The 20528-nt window shown below is 42.0% G+C and overlaps 1 protein-coding gene across 2 annotated transcripts; it reads left to right on the top strand.

Annotated features, from left to right (window-relative positions):
* The first annotated feature begins 203 nt into the window (after positions 1–203).
* On the top strand, positions 204–19078 carry LOC139566075 (mitochondrial import receptor subunit TOM34-like). 2 transcript variants are annotated; one of them, XM_071386974.1, is made up of 8 exons: positions 204–471; positions 16017–16156; positions 16332–16428; positions 17261–17413; positions 17549–17700; positions 17849–17996; positions 18169–18295; positions 18390–19078. In XM_071386974.1, the coding sequence occupies exons 2-8, from the start codon at positions 16027–16029 to the stop codon at positions 18489–18491; spliced, it is 909 nt and encodes a 302-aa protein (XP_071243075.1). In that variant the 5' UTR covers positions 204–471; positions 16017–16026; the 3' UTR covers positions 18492–19078. The 2 variants fall into 2 exon arrangements, with proteins under 2 accessions (XP_071243075.1, XP_071243066.1); XM_071386965.1 differs by lacking the exon at positions 204–471 and adding an exon at positions 15581–15790.
* The last annotated feature ends 1450 nt before the right edge of the window (positions 19079–20528 follow it).

Below are 20528 nucleotides of genomic sequence, written 5' to 3'. Positions count from 1 at the left end.
ATCGGTGAATCGTTGTGACATATGAAATGCGAGTGAGAGTGAAATCAATGTGTAATAACTACGTACAAAATTAATGAACGTGTTAAAATATTATGTGACGTGGAGTCATATTCAGGTCCTGATTGGTAAAGAAGCTTATTTGACGTGTCAAATTGTGTTATTTGACGTGTATCTTTTTGACACGCAAAGACCCAAACGGGGTTCCATAGTATCCCGCCCGGGAGGTCTACCCCGGGGAGTTGGTGATAGAGGTGCCGCGACGTTGGCTCCCTCGGCTGGGAGTACAGACGCTGTACCCCGACGCTGATGGCCCAAAGTAGAGGTAATTAGGGGAGAGTGCCAACCAGCCGTGCATACCACATAAAGGGAGCACCATGGCACCCACAAAGAGGACAGAGAGAGAGGCAAGGAGTGAGCCTACGGAAGGGAACGAAGCTCACAGAGCCGAATCTGAGAAGGGCTGAGCCAAACGTAAGTTATTTTGATATGTTTCTTTTGTTCCCTAGTGAAGTTGTGTTTTCTGACTAGAACCTCCCTGTCTCTGTGTTCATCTCTGCACGCTCAACCCAACACCCCATGGTTTACCACATAACACTTGTTTGGGTTAACCGTTTTGAACTCGAAGCACAGATAAGACACATGGAAATTAATTTGCTGAGGCATTAATCATGAAAACACTTTTATTTATTTATTGTGGCACAGTGTCAGTGAGATTCGACCTGATCTTCTGTTCTCTATCCATTACATTTTGTCCACTGTGCCACCAGGATGGATCTAGCATGCCATGTTTTTTTAAACTCATACAAAGCAGTTCATTTTAGTCTATTCTAACAGACCACATTTCAAAAGCAAACAAGCACTAATTAAGATCAGTTGCGGCCAATTAGTGGGCACAGCCAACACCTGAACACACTTAGCAAGATAGAGGAAAGAGTTTTATTGACGCTGAGAACGGAATGTTTAGGATTTTAAATAACATTCTTAGATGTTCTTTGAACATTTGAAGTTTTGTATTTTCAATGGAAAGTTTTAATGTTTAAATAAACCATGAGAAAACCTGCAGAAAATGTTATGCTGAAGTACTGAAATTCCCACAGAATATTTTTTTCTTTCTTAAAGGTCCCTCGCATTCTTCCTATTTCCCCAAATAAAAATAGCTTTTGAATGAACAAACATCACCCATAATATTTTTCCACTATTTTAATGCTCAGAATTTAAGACATTTGACCTTTTTTCCTGTCACGCCCTGACCATAGAGAGCTTTTTATTCTCTATGTTGGTTAGGTCAGGGTGTGACTAGGGTGGGTTAGCTAGGTGAATATATATATCTATGTTGGCCTGGTATGGTTCCCAATCAGAGGCAGCTGTTTATCGTTGTCTCTGATTGGGGATCATATTTAGGCAGCCATTTCCCCATTGTGCTTTGTGGGATCTTGTCTATGTATAGTTGCCTGCGAGCACTTCATTAACGTTTCGGTTTGCGGTTTATTGTTTTCGTTGAGTTTCACTTCAAAATAAAGAGGATGGAACCATACCACACCACGCTGCATCTTGGTCCACTCATTATAACGAACGTGACATTTCCTCATCTCTAACTATCAGGAAGCCTGAAAGAACAGCTCGCCTTGACGGATGGCTCTTTGAAACACCAGTTAAACAATGGGCCACGTCATTCTGAGCCTAAATAGTATCCAAAATGCTCTCATGGTCAACAGAGCTGATCATGGCCTCTTGGATATCAGACAAACAGCAGCAAAACACAATACAATAAGTGCATTTCTATTGTTTTGTAGCTATTTACAGAATAAAGTTCACTGATACACTTCACAAGAATTAGTAAAGCCAGAGTCACCTTAGAAGCTTTGACATAAGAGAGTGTACATGAAAACAGGATACAATAAGTGTACTGGACAATTTATTGGTGCCTCTGCATTAGCATTGTAAATGACAATATGTTCAGAATTGTATGTTTTGATCCAACATTTATTTGATAATATACAATAGGCCAGCATAGTCAAAATATTGATCAACATGAACACTCATGCGAAATAAAGGTTAGAAATAATGGTGAAACATAATTTAACATTAAAAAAATATTAGAGCCATTAAGCCTAATATAGGGCCCCGGCCGTCCTGTAGTGTACAGGACCCCATTGATTCGTACAATTTGTAATACTCATCTCCCGTCTTGAAAATAAAACTATACAAAGTAGCAAAATGTGATATCATTTCCCACAAAAGTGAATTACTTAGACTTTAAGAAATGCAACCAACTACAGAGATTGATGGGGATGGGGAGAGGAGGGGGACCCATGTACCCCACTTCAATCAATCAGGCTTCAGTCACCCACTTTGTTTCAGTTACCCCCAAGATTGAAGTGGGAGACAAATCCAGCTATTGCCTCCTCCTTGACAGGCCTCTCATGCTGGGCAGACAGTGTTCTTGGGATGGATAGCTCGCACAGCTTCCCCCATATGGCGTGGATCAAGGGTGACCTCGTTGAAGAGGAGATCCAGGAGCCTGTAATGTTTTTTTAAAAGGGACATGTTTGTTAAATGGGTAGTGAATTTAATTTCCTTTTATTTACTGTTCTGAGTTATGATGCTATCAATTCGTTGATGTAGTGATCTACTCATTCTACAATGTGTTTTCTGGTGTTTTTGAAGTACTCAATTTGAAATATGCAATATTTGGTCATGCACTTGTTGCCACATATAATTGGGTGGTGAGTAGAATGATTGAGCCTGACACCTTGGATATCAAGTTTAAAACAATGAGTTTATATCTGGTTGTTCTTCTTAGTACAGCTAGAGTTGGCTTTATCAAGGCACAAGGCGAGACCCAGATGCAGACACAGGAGGCAGATGGTTGGAGTCTTACAATGTTTATTAATCCAAAGGGTTAGGCAAGAGAATGGTCGTGGACAGGCAAACAGGTCAAACCCAGATCAGAGTCCAGGAGGTACAGAGTGGCAGACAGGCTCGTGGTCAAGGCAGGCAGAAAGGTCCAGAAACAGGCAAGGGTCAAAACCGGGAGGACTAGAAAAAGGAGAATGCAAAAAGCAGGAGAACGGGAAAAACGCTGGTTGACTTGAAAACCTACAAGATGAACTGGCACAGAGAGAAACACAGGGATAAATACACTGGGGAAAACAAGCTTCACCTGGAGGGGTTGGAGACAATAACGAGGACAGGTGAAACAGATCAGGGTGTGACAGTACCCCCCCCCCTCTAGGGATGCCACCTAGCGTCCTACCTGGGCGCATACCGGGTTGACCGGGGTGTTGGTGGTGGAAGTCGGTGATGAGGGCTGGATCCAGGATGTCTCTAGCGGGAACCCAGCACCTCTCCTCCGGGCCGTAACCCTCCCAGTCAACCAGGTACTGGAACCCCCTTCCCCGTGGTCGAACACCCAGGAGACGTTTTACCGTGTAGGCAGGATGGCCATCAATGACACGAGGAGGAGGGGGGGGCCTGGGGACAGAAGACAAAGAACAGTGATACACGGGCTTAATCTTAGACACATGGAAGGTAGGGTGAATACGGAGGGTACGGGGTAACACAAGACAGACAGCAGTGTAACTCAGGACTCTGGAGCTGGGAAAATGACCAATTAAACGAGGGGACAGTTTGCGGGACTCTACCCGAATGGGCAGGTCCCGTGTGGGCAGCCATACCCTCTGCCCAATGCGATAGCGAGGAGCTGGGGTCCAGCGACGGTCCGCTTGTCGACGATACCTGGAGTTGGTCTTTAGAATAGCCGCCCTGGCTCTTCAGGTACGTTGACATCGGCGGACAAACATCTGGGCCGAGGGTACGCTGACCTCCTGCTCTTGTTCAGGGAAGAGTGGAGGATGATACCCCATGGAGCACTCGAAAGGGGAGAGTCCCATGGCAGAACTGGGAAGAGTGTTCCGGGCATACTCCACCCAGACCAGTTGACGGCTCCAGGTAGTGGGGTTGGTTGAGACCAGGCACCTTAAGGTGATCTCCAGGTCTTGGTTGGCTCGCTCTGACTGACCGTTAGTTTGGGGATGGAATCCGGATGACAGGCTGGCCGACGACCCAATAAGGGTGCAGAATGCCTTCCAGAACTGAGACGAGAATCCCAATCGGAGACCATGTCTACCGGGAGTCTATGGATCCGGAAGACATGCTGCACCATAAGCTGGGCCGTCTCCTTGGCAGAAGGTAGTTTGGGGAGAGGGATGAAATGGGCGGCCTTGGAGAACCGGTCGACTACCGTCAGAATGACAGTGTTGCCATCAGACGGAGGGAGCCCAGTGACAAAGTCCAGAGATATGAGACCAGGGATGATGAGGAACTTGTAGTGGCTGCAGGAGGCCAGAAGGAGCTTGTGGGCCACCAGAAACATTGTCGAAGGCAGGCTAATGTTCGATGGGACCCTGGATGACAGGTCAGCCTGGAGGAATGAGCCCATTCCAGGACCCGGGACCAGACTGGATTAGGGACAAACAGCCGGTTAGCCGGGCCTCCTTCAGGTCCAGGCTGGGACCGTTGTGCCTCGCAAATAATAAGAAGACACTTGTGGGGGCCAAGAAACACGAGCAATGGACATTAGACCGGTGGAAATCTGTCCTTTGGTCTGATGACTCCAAATCTGAGATTTTTGGTTCCAACCGCCGTGTCTTTGTGAGACGCAGAGTAGGTGAACGGATGATCTCCACATGTGTGGTTCCCACCGTGAAGCATGGAGGAGGAGGTGTGATTGTGTGGGGGTGCTTTGCTGGTGACACTGTCAGTGATTCATTTAGAATTCAAGGCACAATTAACCAGCATGGCTACCACAGCATTCTCCAGCGATACACCATATCATCTGGTTTGAGCTTAGTAGGACTATCATTTGTTTTTCAATGACCCAAAACACACTTCCACAATGACCCAAAACACACTTCCAGGCTGTGTAAGGGCTATTTGACCAAGAAGGAGAGTGATGGAGTGCTGCATCAGATGACCTGGCCTCCACAATCACCTGACCTCAACCCAATTGAGATGGTTTGGGATGAGTTGAACTGCAGAGTGAAGGAAAAGCAGCCAACATGTGCTCAGCATATGTGGGAACTACTTCAAGACTGTTGGAAAAGGATTCCAGGTGAAGCTGGCTGAGAGAATGCCAAGAGTGTGCAAAGCTGTCATCAAGGCAAAGGGTGGCTACTTTGAAGAATCTCAAACATTAAATGTATTTTGATTTGTTTAACACTTTTTGGGATATTACGTGATTCCATGTGTGTTATTTCATAGTTTTGATGTCTTCACTATTATTCTACAATGTAGAAAATAGTAAAAATAAAGAAAAACCCTTGAATGAGTAGGTGTTATAAAACTTTTGACCGGTAGTATATATATATATATATATATGTGTTTCCTGATCTTTCATATCTCTCAGATATAGGACAGTCACTTCCTTTAGATGTTTTGGTGGACTATCTGTTGCATGTAGTGAATATGTTATTCAATGCATTTGTATGCATTGCATACTTCAAGATTTCTTAAAATTCTAAATCAAATAGCAAAATGATTCTTGGTATGACCTTCTTAAAACAATTCCATAGTGGTATCCCCCCCCAGACTCTTGGGTTAACAAGACTACCTAGCTAGCTCACAAGACTGGTCAAGAGAGCTGGGCTGCTGAAATGTCCCACAAATGCATCGCGATCAATGCAGCCACAGGGCTCCTTCATGAGGTGGTTATTGTACATCTGAACAAATGAAGGGATGATGCATTGTACTTTTGATTTTCTTGTAAACTCGACAAAACAACATTTGTTATGTAGTAATCATGAGATAAATAAATCGTAATCTCGAAATAACAAGGGATATTTATTTTTTATCATATGTCCTCTCTGGACTTCCGTAAATTTGAAACAATCCACAGCTATTTTTAAAGAAGCTAATGATCCTCTGTGGCTAAGTCATGCTCTCTGGTATAGTATTTTGAATGATTTTATTTAGACAGGAGTAATTATGGCATAACATCAATTTACCAGCATCTGAACAGTGCACTGTGCACACGGCATTTTTCCTTTCCAATTGGCTGTGTGAAACCAGAGATCGGTATATGATCATGTCTCCGCCCTAACAATGGGAGTCATCCCAAAGAAGGAAAGGCAGGGGACAAGTTTAGGTCTGCATATTAAGCCCATAGAAACACATTGGGCTTATTTTGGACAGATTTTGATCCGAGTGAGCACTCTTCCTCTCTGCTGACACTATCACCAGTAAAAGCTTCTGAGCAAACGAAACAGTGCCCCTCTGTCTTGCTATATGTAGCCCATGTATCTGATACTGTCTGACTAAAAGGAACATGACATACCATACTCTTTTTGTCCAGACAGCATCAGATACATGGGCTACACATACTGAGACAGAGGGGCGCTGTTTTGCTCACTCGGATGCTTTAGATTGATGGGTCTTTCTGTCTGAGCGTGTCTTCATCAAATAAATTATTAATATTTAAATATTTTATTTAGGATGGGGAAGGGTAGGGCGGGCGGGCCAGGCCCCCTAAGGCCATGTAGTCTAAAGGGCACGTAATATTATCTCTTCTAAAATGTAATACTTGTGCACAATTTCTACTTAAAATATCAAAGGGTCCCAAAAGGCACTCAATTTGTGGAACAACCCATATATTCCTTCCATGTAGTTTTTGCTTGCCACCTGCTTCTGCTTGCTCTTTAGGCTGGGTATATGGCACTGGGCTGGGTTATGGTTTTGTCTAGGGTACAGGTTTAGCAGGTTTAGGAGAACTTACACAGCAGGTTAGGATAATTAATGTAGCAAGTTAGGATAATTAGGTTCAGGTTAGGAAAAGTGTTAGCTAAAATAAAAAACTTTTGCAATCAATTTGACAAACGCTGTATCATTTCTAGACATAACCCTGGGTTATTGTCCTGGTGTAAAGTACTTCAACCAATGTAAAAAAGGTCTTACATACATTTCCTTGACTGATAGGCCTACTAACAGCAGTGTTGTTCAAGTGATTGGCCCCAGAACCCTGAGTGGCCTCATGAGCAGTGGAGAAAGTAATTGAGAGAAAGTATGACAGCTGGGGCGTATTCATTACGCATATTCTGTTGCAAAATGTTTCTTAAAACTTCTTATGGCTGCAATCCCGTTAACGGGATGATATGACAGCCAGTGAGGGTGCAGGGCGCCAAATTCAAACAACAGAAATCTCATAATTAAAATTCCTCAAACATACATCTTATACCATTTTAAAGGTAATCTTGTTGTTAATCCCACCAAAGTGTCCGATTTCAAATAGGCTTACAGCGAAAGCACCACAAACGATTATGTTAGGTCACCGCAAAATCACAGAAAAACACAGTCATTTTTCCAGCCAAAGACAGGAGGCACAGAAAGCAGAAATAGAGATAAAATGTATCACTAACCTTTGATGATCTTCATCAGATGACACTCATAGGACTTCATGTTACACAATACATATATGTTTAGTTCGATAAAGTTCATATTTATATCCAAAAACCTCAGTTTACATTGGCGCCATGTTCAGAAATGCCTCCAAAATAACCGGAGAAATTGCAGAGAGCCACGTCAAATAACATAAATACTCATCATAAACTTTGATGAAATATACATGTTTTACATAGAATTAAAGATACACCTGTTCTTAATGCAACCGCTGTGTCAGATTTCAAAAAGCTTTACGGCAAAAGCACAATATTCAATAATCTGAGAACAGCGTTCAGCCACAAAAGGAAGTCATACAGTTACCCGCCAAATTGTGCAGTCAACAAAACTCATTAAAAGCATTATACATTTTCACTTACCTTTGCTGATCTTCATCGGAATGCACTCCCAGGACTCCCACTTCCACAATAAATGTTTGTCAGGCAATTTTTTTAGCAATTTTTGTTAGCGTGTTTGGTAAACAAATCCAAAGTCAGGAAGCGCGTTCACTAAAAGCAGATGAAATGTCAAAAAGTTCCGTAACAGTCAGTAGAAACATGTCAAACGATGTATTGAATCAATCTTTAGAATGTTTTTAACATAAATCTTCAGTAACGTTCCAACCAGAGAATTACATTGATGGAACAGAGCTCCCTCTCATGTGAACGCGCATGGTCAGAGCATGGTCAGGTCATGATAGACCTGACTAATTCCTGTCTCCTTTGGCCCCACTTCACAGTAGAGGCATCAGACAAGGTTCTACAGACTGTTGACATCTAGTGGAAGCCGTAGGAAGTGCAAACTCATCCATATCCCACTGTGTATTCAATAGGGGCTTGGTTGAAAATCAACCAACCTCAGAATTCCCACTTCCTGTTTGGATTTTTTCTCAGGTTTTTTTCCTGCCATATGAGTTCTGTTATACTCACAGACATCATTCAAACAGTTTTTAGAAACTTCAGAGTGTTTTCTATCCAATACTAATAATACTATGCATATATTAGCAACTGGGACTGAGGAGCAGGAAGTTTACTATGGGCACCTCTGTGCACCTTTCATCCAAGCTACTCAATACTGCCCCTGCAGCCATAAGAAGTTAAACGGAAGCAAACGGAATGGGGAGGGACCTACCTAGAATATCTCCAATAGAAACTCTCGTTTTTAACTGTATAATTTAAAGGACAAACTGTTCTGTGTTTTTCTGTTAAGGATTTTAGCTACATGTGACTCTAGGCTGCTGGTGAGAGTGACACTGGATGGGTTACTGGTCATCCAGCCTGATCTTCAAATAGAGAACAAGGCAAGCCCCTGTCCAACGAAAGGAAGAACTGAAAAGGAAATGTAACACCATACAAGAGCCGACTTGAGCAAGTACATGTTCTTGAGATAGCCTGCGCCTCCTTTCCCAGAACAGAAGTGAACTTGCTTCTGAAAAGAGGCTGGTGGTTGGTTAGATTAGCGTCATGAATGCAACATTAGTGTCCTAGCAGCAACATTATCGTTTCCGGATTTTCGATTTTGCCTTCAAAATAAAGGTCTGCAGTAAAACCCTCTTTCTATGATACAGAACGAAATCAAAACATTTTGCAGCTTTGCATAATGCATAATGTGAAAAGAATGTTAAAAAAACACTTTCTAAACTAAAGCGAATTACTACTTTATATAAGATACATAATATTATAAGGTGGAGCACACTGAGAAATTGTTGGAGCTAAAGTAAATGGATGTAAAGAACATAATATTCTACAGACCCAATTGATCTATATATGGTGTTATTTCTTGGATGACAGGGGTCTAAATACCCAGCAGGCCTTTCTACTCCACCCATTCCATTGGTCCCAATGCAATACAATGTAGGACTATAAATTACATATTGGCTTATAGAGAGAAGAATAGCATATTCCATGTGCCAATGTAAAAGTGGGGTTGGGAATACTCAGTAAGATCTGTAGAATCTATATATGGTGTTATTTCATGGGGCTCTGAATAATACTGCTGAACAATAGTGTGTGGCTGTAGATTTAAGTCAAAATTGTAACTCGGAGACTCAGAATCATTCACTGTATTCTTGGTAAGCAACTCCAGTGTAGATTTGGCCTTGTGTTTTAGCTTATAGTCCTGCTGAAAGGTGAATTCATCTCCCAGTGTCTGGTGGAAAGCAGACTAAGCCAGGTTTTCTTCTAGGATTTTGCCTGTGCTTAGCCCCATTCTGTTTATTTTTTATCTGGAAAAACTACCCAGTCCTTAACGATTACAAGCATACCCATAATATGATGAAGCCACCACATAGCTTGAAATATGGAGAGTGATACTCAGTAATGTGTTGCATTGGATTTGCCCCAAAGATAACACTTTTATTTAGGACAAAAAGCGAATTGCTTTGCCACATTTTTTACAGTATTACTTTAGTGCTTTCTTGCAAACAGGATGCATGTTTTGGAATATTTTTTATCCTGTACAGGCTTCCTTCGCTTCACTGACATTTAGATTAGAATTGTGGGGTAACTACAATGTTGTTCATCCATCCTCAGCAGAAAACTATCACAGCCATTCAATTCTGTAACTATTTTAAAGTCACCATTGGCCTCATGGTGAAATCCCTGAGCAGTTTCCTTCCTCTCGCAACTGAGTTAGGAAAGACGCCTGCATAGTTGTAGTGACTGGGTGTATTGATACACCATCCAAAGTGTAATTAATAACTTCACCATGCTATGCTCAAAGGGATATTCAATGTCTAGGTCCCCTTCTTTGTGAGACATTGGAAATCCTCCCTGGTCTTTGTGGTTGAATCTCACTGCTCGAATGAGGGACCTTACAGATAATTGTATGTGTGGGGTACAGAGATGAGGTAGTCTTTCAAACATCATGCTAAACACCATTATTGCACACAGAGTGATTCCATGCAACCTGTATGACTTGTTAAGCACATTTTTTACTCCTGAACTTATTTCGGCATGCCATAACAAAGGGGTTGAATACTTATTGACTCAAGACATTTCATTTTTTCATTTTTAATGAATTAGTAAAAAAAAATTAAAAGATTATTCCACCTTGACATTATGGGATATTGTGTGTAGGCCAGTGACAAACAAATCTCATTTTAATTAATGTGTTCCATATACAGTGATTCGCATTGTGGACAATGAAATCAAATTCAAATAACATTTTATTTGTCACATGCGCCGAATATAGTGAAATGCTTACTTACAAACCCTTAACCAACCATGCATTTATTTTTTATGTTTTTAAATATAGTAATATAACAAATAATTAAGGAGCAACAATAAAATAACAGTAGCGAGGCTATATACAGGGGGTTCCGGTACAGAGTCAATGTGCGGGGGGCACGGGTTAGTCGAGGTAATTGAGGTAATATGTACATGTAGGTAGTGTAAAGTGACTATGCATGGATAATAAACAGAAAGGAGTAGCAGCGTAAAAATGGGGGATGGGATGGGGACAAAACTAATTGATTAACTGTTCAAGAGTCTTATGGCTTGGAGGTAGAAGCTGTTAAGAACCCATTTTGACCTATACTTGGCGCTCCGGTACCGCTTGTAGTGCGGTAGCAGAGAGAACAGTGTATGACTAGGGTGGCTGGAGTCCTTGGCAATTTTTTGGGCCTTCCTCTGACACCGCCTGGTATCGTGGTTCTGGATGGCAGGAAGCTTGGCCCAAGTGATGTTCTGGGCCGTATGCACTACCCTCTGTAGTGCCTTGCGGTCGGAGGCCGTGCAGTTGCCATAACAGGCGGTGATGCAACCAGTCAGGATGCTTTCGATGGTGCAGCTGTAGAGGATCTGAGGACCAATGGCAAATCTTTTCAGTCTCCTGAGGGGGAATGAGGTGTTTAAAGCGTTCCACAGGGATGCTGGCCCATGTTGACTCCAATGCTTCCCACAGTTGTGTCAAGTTGGCTGGGTGACCTTTGGTGGTGGAACATTCTTGATATACAGGTGCCATGCCAAATCTTTTTAATCTCCTGAGGGGGAATACGCATTGTCATGCCCTCTTCACGACTGTCTTGATGTGTTTGGACCATGATAGTTTGTTGGTGATGTGGACACCAAGGAACTTGACGATCTCAACCTGCTCCACTACAGCCCCGTCGATGAGAATGGGGGCGTGCTCGGTGCTCCTTTTTCTGTTGTCCACAATCATGTCCTTTGTCTTCATCACGTCTCTGACCTCTTCCCTCCTCCCTATAGGCTCTCTCATCGTTGTCAGTGATCAGGTGATCACAGTGATTTGCCGATGACACAATCACTGTTGTGTCATCGGCAATCTTAATGATGTTGTTGGAGTCGTGCTTGGCCATGCAGTCATGGGTGAACAGGGAGTACAGGAAGGGACTGAGCACGCACCCCTGAGGGGCCCCTGTGTTGAGGATCAATGTAGTAGATGTGTTGTTACCTACCCTTATCCCCTGGGGGCGGCCCGTCAGGAAGTCCAGGATCCAGTTGCAGAGGGAGATCCAGGGTCCTTAGCTTAGTGAAAGCTTTGAGGGCACTATGGTGTTGAACGCTGAGCTGTAGTCAATGAATAGCATTCTCAGGTAGGTGTTCCTTTTGTCCAGGTAGGAAAGGGTAATGTGGAGTGCAATAGAGATTGCATCATCTGTGGATCTGTTGGGGCGGTATGCAAATTGGAGTGGGTATAGGGTTTCTGGGATAATTGTGTTGATGTGAGCCATGATCAGTCTTTCAAAGTACTTCATGGCTACAGACGTGAGTGGTACGGGTTGGTCGTCATTTAGGCAGGTTACCTTGGTGTTCTTGGGCACAGGGACTATGGTGGTCTGCTTGAAACATGGTATTACAGACTCGGTCAGGGACAGGTTGAAAATATCAGTGAAGACACTTGCCAGTTGGTCAGCGCATGCTCGGTGTACACGTCCTGGTAATCTGTGTGCTTGTTTGATGGTTCGTCGGAGGGCATAGCGGGATTTCTTATAAGCATCCGGGTTAAAGTCCCTCTCCTTGAAAGCGGCAGCTCTATTCTTTAGCTCAGTGCAGATGTTGCTTTTAATCCATTGCTTCTGGTTGGGGTATGTACGTATGGTCACTGTGGGGACGACGTCATCGATGCACTTATTGATTAAGCTAGTGACTGATGTGGTGTACTCCTCAATGCCATCGGAAGAATCCCGGGACATATTCCAGTCTGTGATAGCAAAACAGTCCTGTAGCTTAGCATCTGCGTCCTCTGACATCTGCGTCCTCTGATCTGCGTCCTCTGACCTTGAACGAGTCACTGGTACTTCCTGCTTAGTTTTTGCTTGTAAGCAGGAATAAGGAGGATAGAGTTATGGTCAGATTTGCCAAATGGAGGGCGAGGGAGAGCTTTGTACACGTCTCTTGTGTGTGGAGTCAAGGTGGTATAGAGTTTTTTTTCCTCTGGTTGCACATTTTAATTATTTTTATACCTTTATTTCAACAAGGAACACAGACTGAGACCAAGGTCTATTTTACAGCTGGGCCCTGCGTATACATGTTTACACATACAGTCTAGGTACAATGATTAAGAAACTACACAAGACAAACAAAAAGATCACAGATAACACAACAAAATACAGCAGCAGATTGTTACATTTACCCACAGGTTATCCTGCTAACAGCAAAAGAACTTGCATTACCTGAAGCAGTTACAAGCAATACAAAAATACAAATCCTGCAATAAATGTTTAAAATGGGCAAGGGGGACAAGAGTCTCACGTTTAAGTTTAGTCTGAAGGCTATTCCATAGGCAAGGAGTGTAACAGGAAAAGGCAGCCATACCCAACTCTGTGGAAATCGCATGGGCCTCAAGTGTAATCCATGCTTCAGACCTAGTTTTAGGAATTATAATTCTAATGTTGATGAGTGATGATAAATAAGAAGGTAGTTTATTCAGAAGTGCTTTATAGACAAACACGAGAGCATGTTGTTCTCGTCTCATGGACAGCGAAGTCCAACCCACATTTTGATATACAACACAGTGGTGAGTTCTGTAGCTAGCACCCGTAATAAACCTAAATGCGCAATGATAAGTAGCATCCAGCGATTTAAGTGTGGATGCCGTAGCATGCATGTAGATAATATCCCGATAATCTATAACAGACATAAAAGTAGCTTGCACAATTTGTCTTCTATTTGTAGAGAACAAACATTTCCTGTTTCTATAGAGGAAGCCTAGCTTGATTTTTAGCTGTTTACAAAGTTCGTCAACATGCATTTTAAAAGACAGTTTATCATCCAACTATATCCCTAAGTATTTATATGCAGGGACCTGATTAATTCGAGAGCCATCTAAGCTCGTAAGGGCAAGTGTATTTTCGAACAACTTTTTGAATATATTAAAAATCATAAAATGTGTTTTCTTTTGCATTTAAAACAATTTTCAGCTGTATAAAAGACCCTTGTAATATCTTAAAATCTGTCTCCAATTGTGATAATGCTTGGTCAGCCGTTGAAGCGATAGTGTACATGATAGTGTTATCAGCATATAAATAAATGTTACACTTTCTTATCTCATCACCGATATTGTTTATGTAGAGAGTGAACAGTAATGGACCAAGTATAGAACCTTGTGGGACCCTTTTAACCAACTCCAATGGCTCTGACTGGATGCCGTCGACTCTTACAGCCTGACTTCTACCCTTTAGATAGTCATGAAACCAACGACAGGTATCCGATCCCAGTCCTATTAACGACAGCTTACCCAAAAGTATCGCATGGTCTACAGTGTCAAAAGCTTTAGACAAATCTACAAGGCGGCACAGTACTTTCTATTATCTAGGGCATTAGTGATATAATTTACAACACGTACAGTGGACGTAATGGTACTGTGTTTAGGTCTGAAGCCAGATTGATTGCTAGAAAGAGTATTGTTAACAGTTAAAAATGTAACATGCTGGTAGAAATGAGGTAAAACGGATTTAAGTTTCCCTGCATTAAAGTCCCCAGCCACTAGGAGCGCTGCCTCTGGATGAGCATTTTCCTGTTTGCTTATGGCGGTATACAGCTAGTCTTAGTGCCAGTATCGGGTTGTGGTGGGAAATAGACAGCCACGAAAAATATAGATGAAAACTCTCTTGGTAAATAGTGTGGTCACTGTTCAACCTCAAGCGAGCAAAATCTAGAGATTCTTTTTTACAAATAGACACAGATCGCCACCCCTTGTCTTACCTGAGGCAGCTGTTCTATCTTGCCGATGGACCTAAAACCCCGCCAGCTGTATGTTATCCATGTCATCGTTGCACGTTGGCTAATAGGACTGATGGTAGAGGGGTTTTACTCGTTTACTCGTCTACGAATTCTCAGAAGGCAGCCCGACCTACCTTTTTCTCCATCTTTTCTTCACGCAAATGATGGGGATTTGGTCCCATTCCCGAGAAAGCAGTATATCCTTCGTGTTGGATTCATTAAAGAAAAATCTTTGTCTAGTTCGAGGTGAGTAATCGCAGTTCTGATGTCCAGAATTTATTTTCGGTCATAAGAGACGGTAGCAGCAACATTATTTACAAAATAAGTGAGAAAAAATAAGTGAGAAAAAATTAACAAAATAACAGTTGGTTAGGAGCATGTAAAACGGCAGCCAGCACCTCCAGCGCCATTCCATTATGGGTGCAGTAAAAGGCCAGAAACACTCTGTATTAATCAAAGCGCCATGAAGAGACACCATATATACATTCTACAGACCCTACTGAGTATTCCCTACAGTACTTTTATCGTGGCACCCATAATAGTTTTTGCTCTATAAGCCAATATGTATTCCATATACAGTTATTCACATTGTGGCCATTTATTTGACCTTGGAACATGTATTAAAACCCACATTTTATGCAAATGTCACTTAAATAGGAACAAATATGAATCATTGTTAATGTTTATGTAACGGATGTGAAATGGCTAGCTAGTTAGCCGTGGTGCGCGCTAATAGCCTTTCAATCGATTACGTCACTTGCTCTGAGACCTTGAAGTAGGGTTTCCCCTTGCTCCTTTGTGGAGCGATGGGTAACGATGCTTCGGTCTAAAGTTATACTGTTAGTTCACATCCGTTACATTTAGACAATTATTTTTCATAGATCATGAATAATACAGGTCATTGACAAGTTTCTACTATGAAGTGGAGGGCTTTTATTTAGAAATGTTTCAAAATGATGTGACCCGGAAGTACTTTATTGTTGCTGACGACACGATGTTGGTTAGCGTGCAAGAAAGACACATTTTACGCATCTAGCTAGATTGTTTAAGATCTTGGTTTTACGTCCTACGTTATTCGTTAGTTAGACGATTTGCGGACGAGTACAGTACAGAAGAGTATAGATAGCTACACAACCAACAGTTTGCCCTGCTATCAACATTACATTCACTAATTGGTAAGTCGACACATAGGCTAGCTGCTGGCTAACCACTTCTAAGGAATTAACTAGCTAGCCAGACATATATTTATACAATTATATTCATTATTCAAGGTAAGTATGTAGCCAACTAGCCGGCTGGCTCAGTTTAGAATGGATAATAAGTTGTTTTGGTTTGTAAAAGTTGGCTAGCTAGCAAGCTAACGTTAGCTAGCTAACCTTTCTTGTGTCTGTCTTGTTACAGCAAATCAAATATGCCACATAAGCGTCGTTCCCAGTCTTGGACAGAGTTGAAAAAAGCAGGCAACGAATGCTTTAAAACTGGACAGTATGGGGAGGCTGCCTGTCTTTATAGCCAGGCGATCAAAGAAGTGGAGAAGTCAGGTAGGCAGCTAACCAGTCAGAATAATCGGCTCAATGTTCTAGATTATAATCTAGTGTTTTCTCCGATCTAGCTACGTGTGTTTTTATATTGTGCATAAATTAAGACAAGTTTTCTGAAACCAGCACAAGCTTTCCATGTTCTGATAGATTGTTACCACTGTAAATTAATTTACAGGAAAGAATTCAGAGGATCTTAGTATCCTGTATTCTAACCGTGCAGCCAGTTATCTGAAGGATGGAAATTGTGGGGAGTGTGTGAAGGACTGCACAGTGTAAGTAGCCTACATTGTAGACATGTTTTGTGGTAGGCCACGCAGACCTAGATCTTCTGCTCTACGGGTAGTTCTAACCCAATATTGGACTAAAGGTGCACAATGTTACTCCTTAGTCCAAGGATCTTACATGTTTTGTTTAAAGGGTGAATTGGCTCTGGGAGCCAAAACAGCCTAATACATCAAAACGTGAATCGATTCTCTACTGCGGTACGGTTCTAGAAACGTAAATCCCTCAAATCAAAATAATTTCACAAATGCAAAATACAGTACACTTTCAACCGGTTTTAACAGTTGCAGCTGACAGTATTTTTCAGTGACAACACGTTTGTGGTGTCTATCTTCCGTTTACACACTGGTGTTCAGAGACGCAGATAGCTAATTATCACAGGTAGTCCACTCTGTTTTCCATCTGTTTTCTTTAAACAAGAGCTGTGACTTGGGAATATGGCTGTGGGAAGCCTAACCCTATAAAGGTGTGTATCAATTTAACCTTTTTGTTTTTTGAAAATTATTTCTCGCTGATATGAAAGATAAGGTCCTTATTCTTCCAAAACCGTACTGCAAGCAATGCGTCGTGGCTCTTAACAAAACTCCCCCTACAGAAAACACCTTCGTCCAATGATTTTTATGTGTAATGTAATGGAACTGAGAGTCATGATCAAGGGCTACAAGTGGTTCATACTGCTGAAGTAACACTCTTAACTAAAACATATCAACAGCATCTTTTCCCAATACTTTAGTAGCTCATTACTTTGTGTGCTGTTGAATAGGTTCTGTATTTTTTGTACTTACTACTGCAGCAACACCTAAAACATTTTTTATATTCTAGCTCTCTTGACTTGGTTCCGTTTGGCCTCAAGCCTCTCCTTCGCCGGGGTGCAGCGTATGAAGCCCTTGAGAGATACAGATTAGCCTACGTGGACTACAAGACGGCCTTACAGATAGACTGTCACATACCTGCAGCCCAAGATGGTACCAACAGGTATAACATGTTGCACATATCCATTTGAACTTATTTTTGTTCCTTTAACTTCTGAAAACTTCTCTATGTCATGCATAGGGGACATAATCAAGATGGTGGAATTGTGTACAACTGGATAACCCCTTTTCCTTCCAGAATGACAAAGTGTCTGACAGAGGTGGATGGACACTCATGGCGAGAGAAGCTCCCACCCATTCCCATTGTTCCAATGGCTGTCAAAGAAAACTTTTCTCAGGCAACATGCCAAACGACACAACACAATGGCACCAGAGAAAAATATAAATCTGGTTTGTCTTTCATATGATTGTCTGGTTTTGCTGTCCAAATATGAATAGAAGCAGAAAACTGTTAATCTTCTTTGCACAACCTGTAACAGATATATACACAAGTGTACAGAAATAGTAGTCCCAGAAATAAGATGTCCATTTTTTTCAGTCCCAGGAGAGGATGTCATTAAAAAAGCCCTATGCCTGAAGGAGGAAGGCAATGCACTGGTGAAAAAAGCAGAGTACAAGAAAGCCATAGAGAAATACACTCAGAGCCTCAAACACAATCCCTCAGAAATCACAACGTACACAAATAGGTGAGGCTTATGTCTGTCTGGTATGTAGACAAATACCAAAGAAACCTTGTATGGGAGTTGTATTCCCATCTCTGCATTGTCATATAATTCTGTAAAATTGCCCAGCTCCTGTCAGACTTGGGATGTGCATAATTCCTATATGGGGACTAATTTGTACCTTTGTACTGAATAGGGCACTCTGCTACCTCTCTGTAAAGATGTACAAGGAGGCAGTGCGAGATTGTGAAGAGGCCCTGCAGCTCGACTCCGCTAATATCAAGGCACTGTACAGACAAGCTCAAGCACACAAGGAGCTGAAAGTGAGAGACTTTGCGATGATCAAGAAATGCATTGTATACATTGTATGTACCTGTTTTAGCATTTTGTTTGATTTGTGTTAATTTTGCCCTTCAGGACTACAAAGCTTGCGTTGAAGATCTCAACAGCTTGCTAAAGGTTGAGCCACAGAACACAGCTGCACAGAATTTACTGCTGAAAGTGCAAAATAAGAAGTGAGCTTGTGATTCAGATGCCTGTGGATGTGAAGGACCCTATGCTGACCTGGTGTACATGCCTGAAGTGCCTGTATTCACTCACAGGAGCAGTTTTTCCTATCTATTTCCTGGCCTCTAACTTAAAGTAGAAGTGATTTTTTTTTTACAACCAAATCTCTAATTTTGATGTGGAAGTGATTTTCTCTTTGGGGTAAGTGTTTCTCTAAAACAAGTGAAATCAGAAAAAAAGGTGTCTGGACCCTTCTGTAACATGAAATTTACATTACAATTTTTTTAGATTTGGTTGTAAAAAAATAAATAAGTATCTGTTAAACCCACTCAAGTTGGAGTATTGCTGTGACTACTAAAGAGGAAGCACAGTTAATGCATTGCATATTTAGCTTTCATGTACATCATGCAATCACTGCATGAAACTGGAAATATAGCATTCAACAATTGTTTAATAACAAGGACTATGCATCTGTACTGTATTTCCACTAGTATAATAAGAGATTGTTCGATAAACATGTTTCATTTATGTTAGTCATGTCGTGATCAATAAAATGACTGTTGTAATTAAAGGGATAATTCACCCAAATAACAAAATTACATATTGGTTTGGTATTTTATTAGGATCCCCATCTACTCTTCTTGGGGTCCACATGAAACATGACATAATACAGAACATCAATAGACAAGGACACATGTAGCCTACATGTCAATGCATACACACAAACTATCTAGGTCAAATAGGGGAGAGGTGTTGTGTGGTGTTGCTTTATCTGTTTTTTAAAAATATATGGTTTGCTGTTTATTTGTGCAATATGAGATGGAAGTTCAAGCAATAAGGGCTCTATATAATACTGTATGCTTTCTTGAATTTGTTCTGGATTTGGGGACTGTGAAAAGGCCCCTGGTGGCATGTGGTGGGGTAAGTGTGTCAGAGCTGTGTGTAAATTGAGAATTTGGGATTTCCAACACAAACATGTTTCTTATAAAAAATAAGTGATCAAATCAAGTTTATTTTATATAGCCCTTCGTACATCAGCTAATATCTCGAAGTGCTGTACAGACACCCAGCCTAAAACCCCAAACAGCAAGCAATGCAGGTGTAGAAGCACGGTGGTTAGGAAAAACTCCCTAGAAAGGCCAAAACCTAGGAAGAAACCTAGAGAGGAACCAGGCTATGAGGGGTGGCCAGTCCTCTTCTGGCTGTGCTGGGTGGAGATTATAACAGAACTATGCCAAAATGTTCATAAGTGACAAGCATGGTCAAATAATAATCATGAATAATTTTCAGTTGGCTTTTCATAGCCGATCATCAAGAGTTGAAAATAGCAGGTCCGGGACAGGTGGCGGTTCCATAACCGCAGGCAGAACAGCTGAAACTGGAATAGCAGCAAGGCCAGGTGGACTGGGGACAGCAAGGAGCCATCACGCCCGGCAGCCCCGACGCACGGTCCCAGGGCTCAGGTCCTCCGAGAAAGAGAGAATTAGAGAGAGCCAAGATTTTCAAAATGTTCATAAATGACAAGCATGGTCAAATAATAATCAGGAATAAATGTCAGTTGGCTTTTCATAGCCGATCATTAAGAATTGAAAACAGCAGGTCTGGGACAGGTAGGGGTTCCATAACCGCAGGCAGAACAGTTGAAACTGGAATAGCAGCAGGGCCAGGCGGACTGGGGACAGCAAGGAGTCATCATGCCCAGTAGTCCTGACGTATGGTCCTAGGGCTCCGGTCCTCCGAGAGAGAGAAAGAAAGAGAGGAGAGAATTAGAGAGAGCCAAGATTTTCAAAATGTTCATAAACGACAAGCATGGTCAAATAATAATCAGGAATAAAAGTCAGTTGGCTTTTCATAGCCGATCATTAAGAATTGAAAACAGCAGGTCTGGGACAGGTAGGGGTTCCATAACAGCAGGCAGAACAGTTGAAACTGGAACAGCAGCAAGGCCAGGTGGACTGGGGACAGCAAGGAGTCATCATGCCCGGTTTGCCGTGACGTATGGTCCTAGGGCTCAGGTTCTCCGAGAGAGAGAAGGAAAGAGAGAACGAG

This window comes from Salvelinus alpinus, chromosome 2 (assembly GCF_045679555.1).
Source record: "Salvelinus alpinus chromosome 2, SLU_Salpinus.1, whole genome shotgun sequence".
Lineage (NCBI taxonomy): Eukaryota > Metazoa > Chordata > Actinopteri > Salmoniformes > Salmonidae > Salvelinus > Salvelinus alpinus.
The sequence above is the reverse complement of the archived record's forward strand: the minus strand, read 5'-3'. Positions and strand labels throughout refer to the sequence as shown.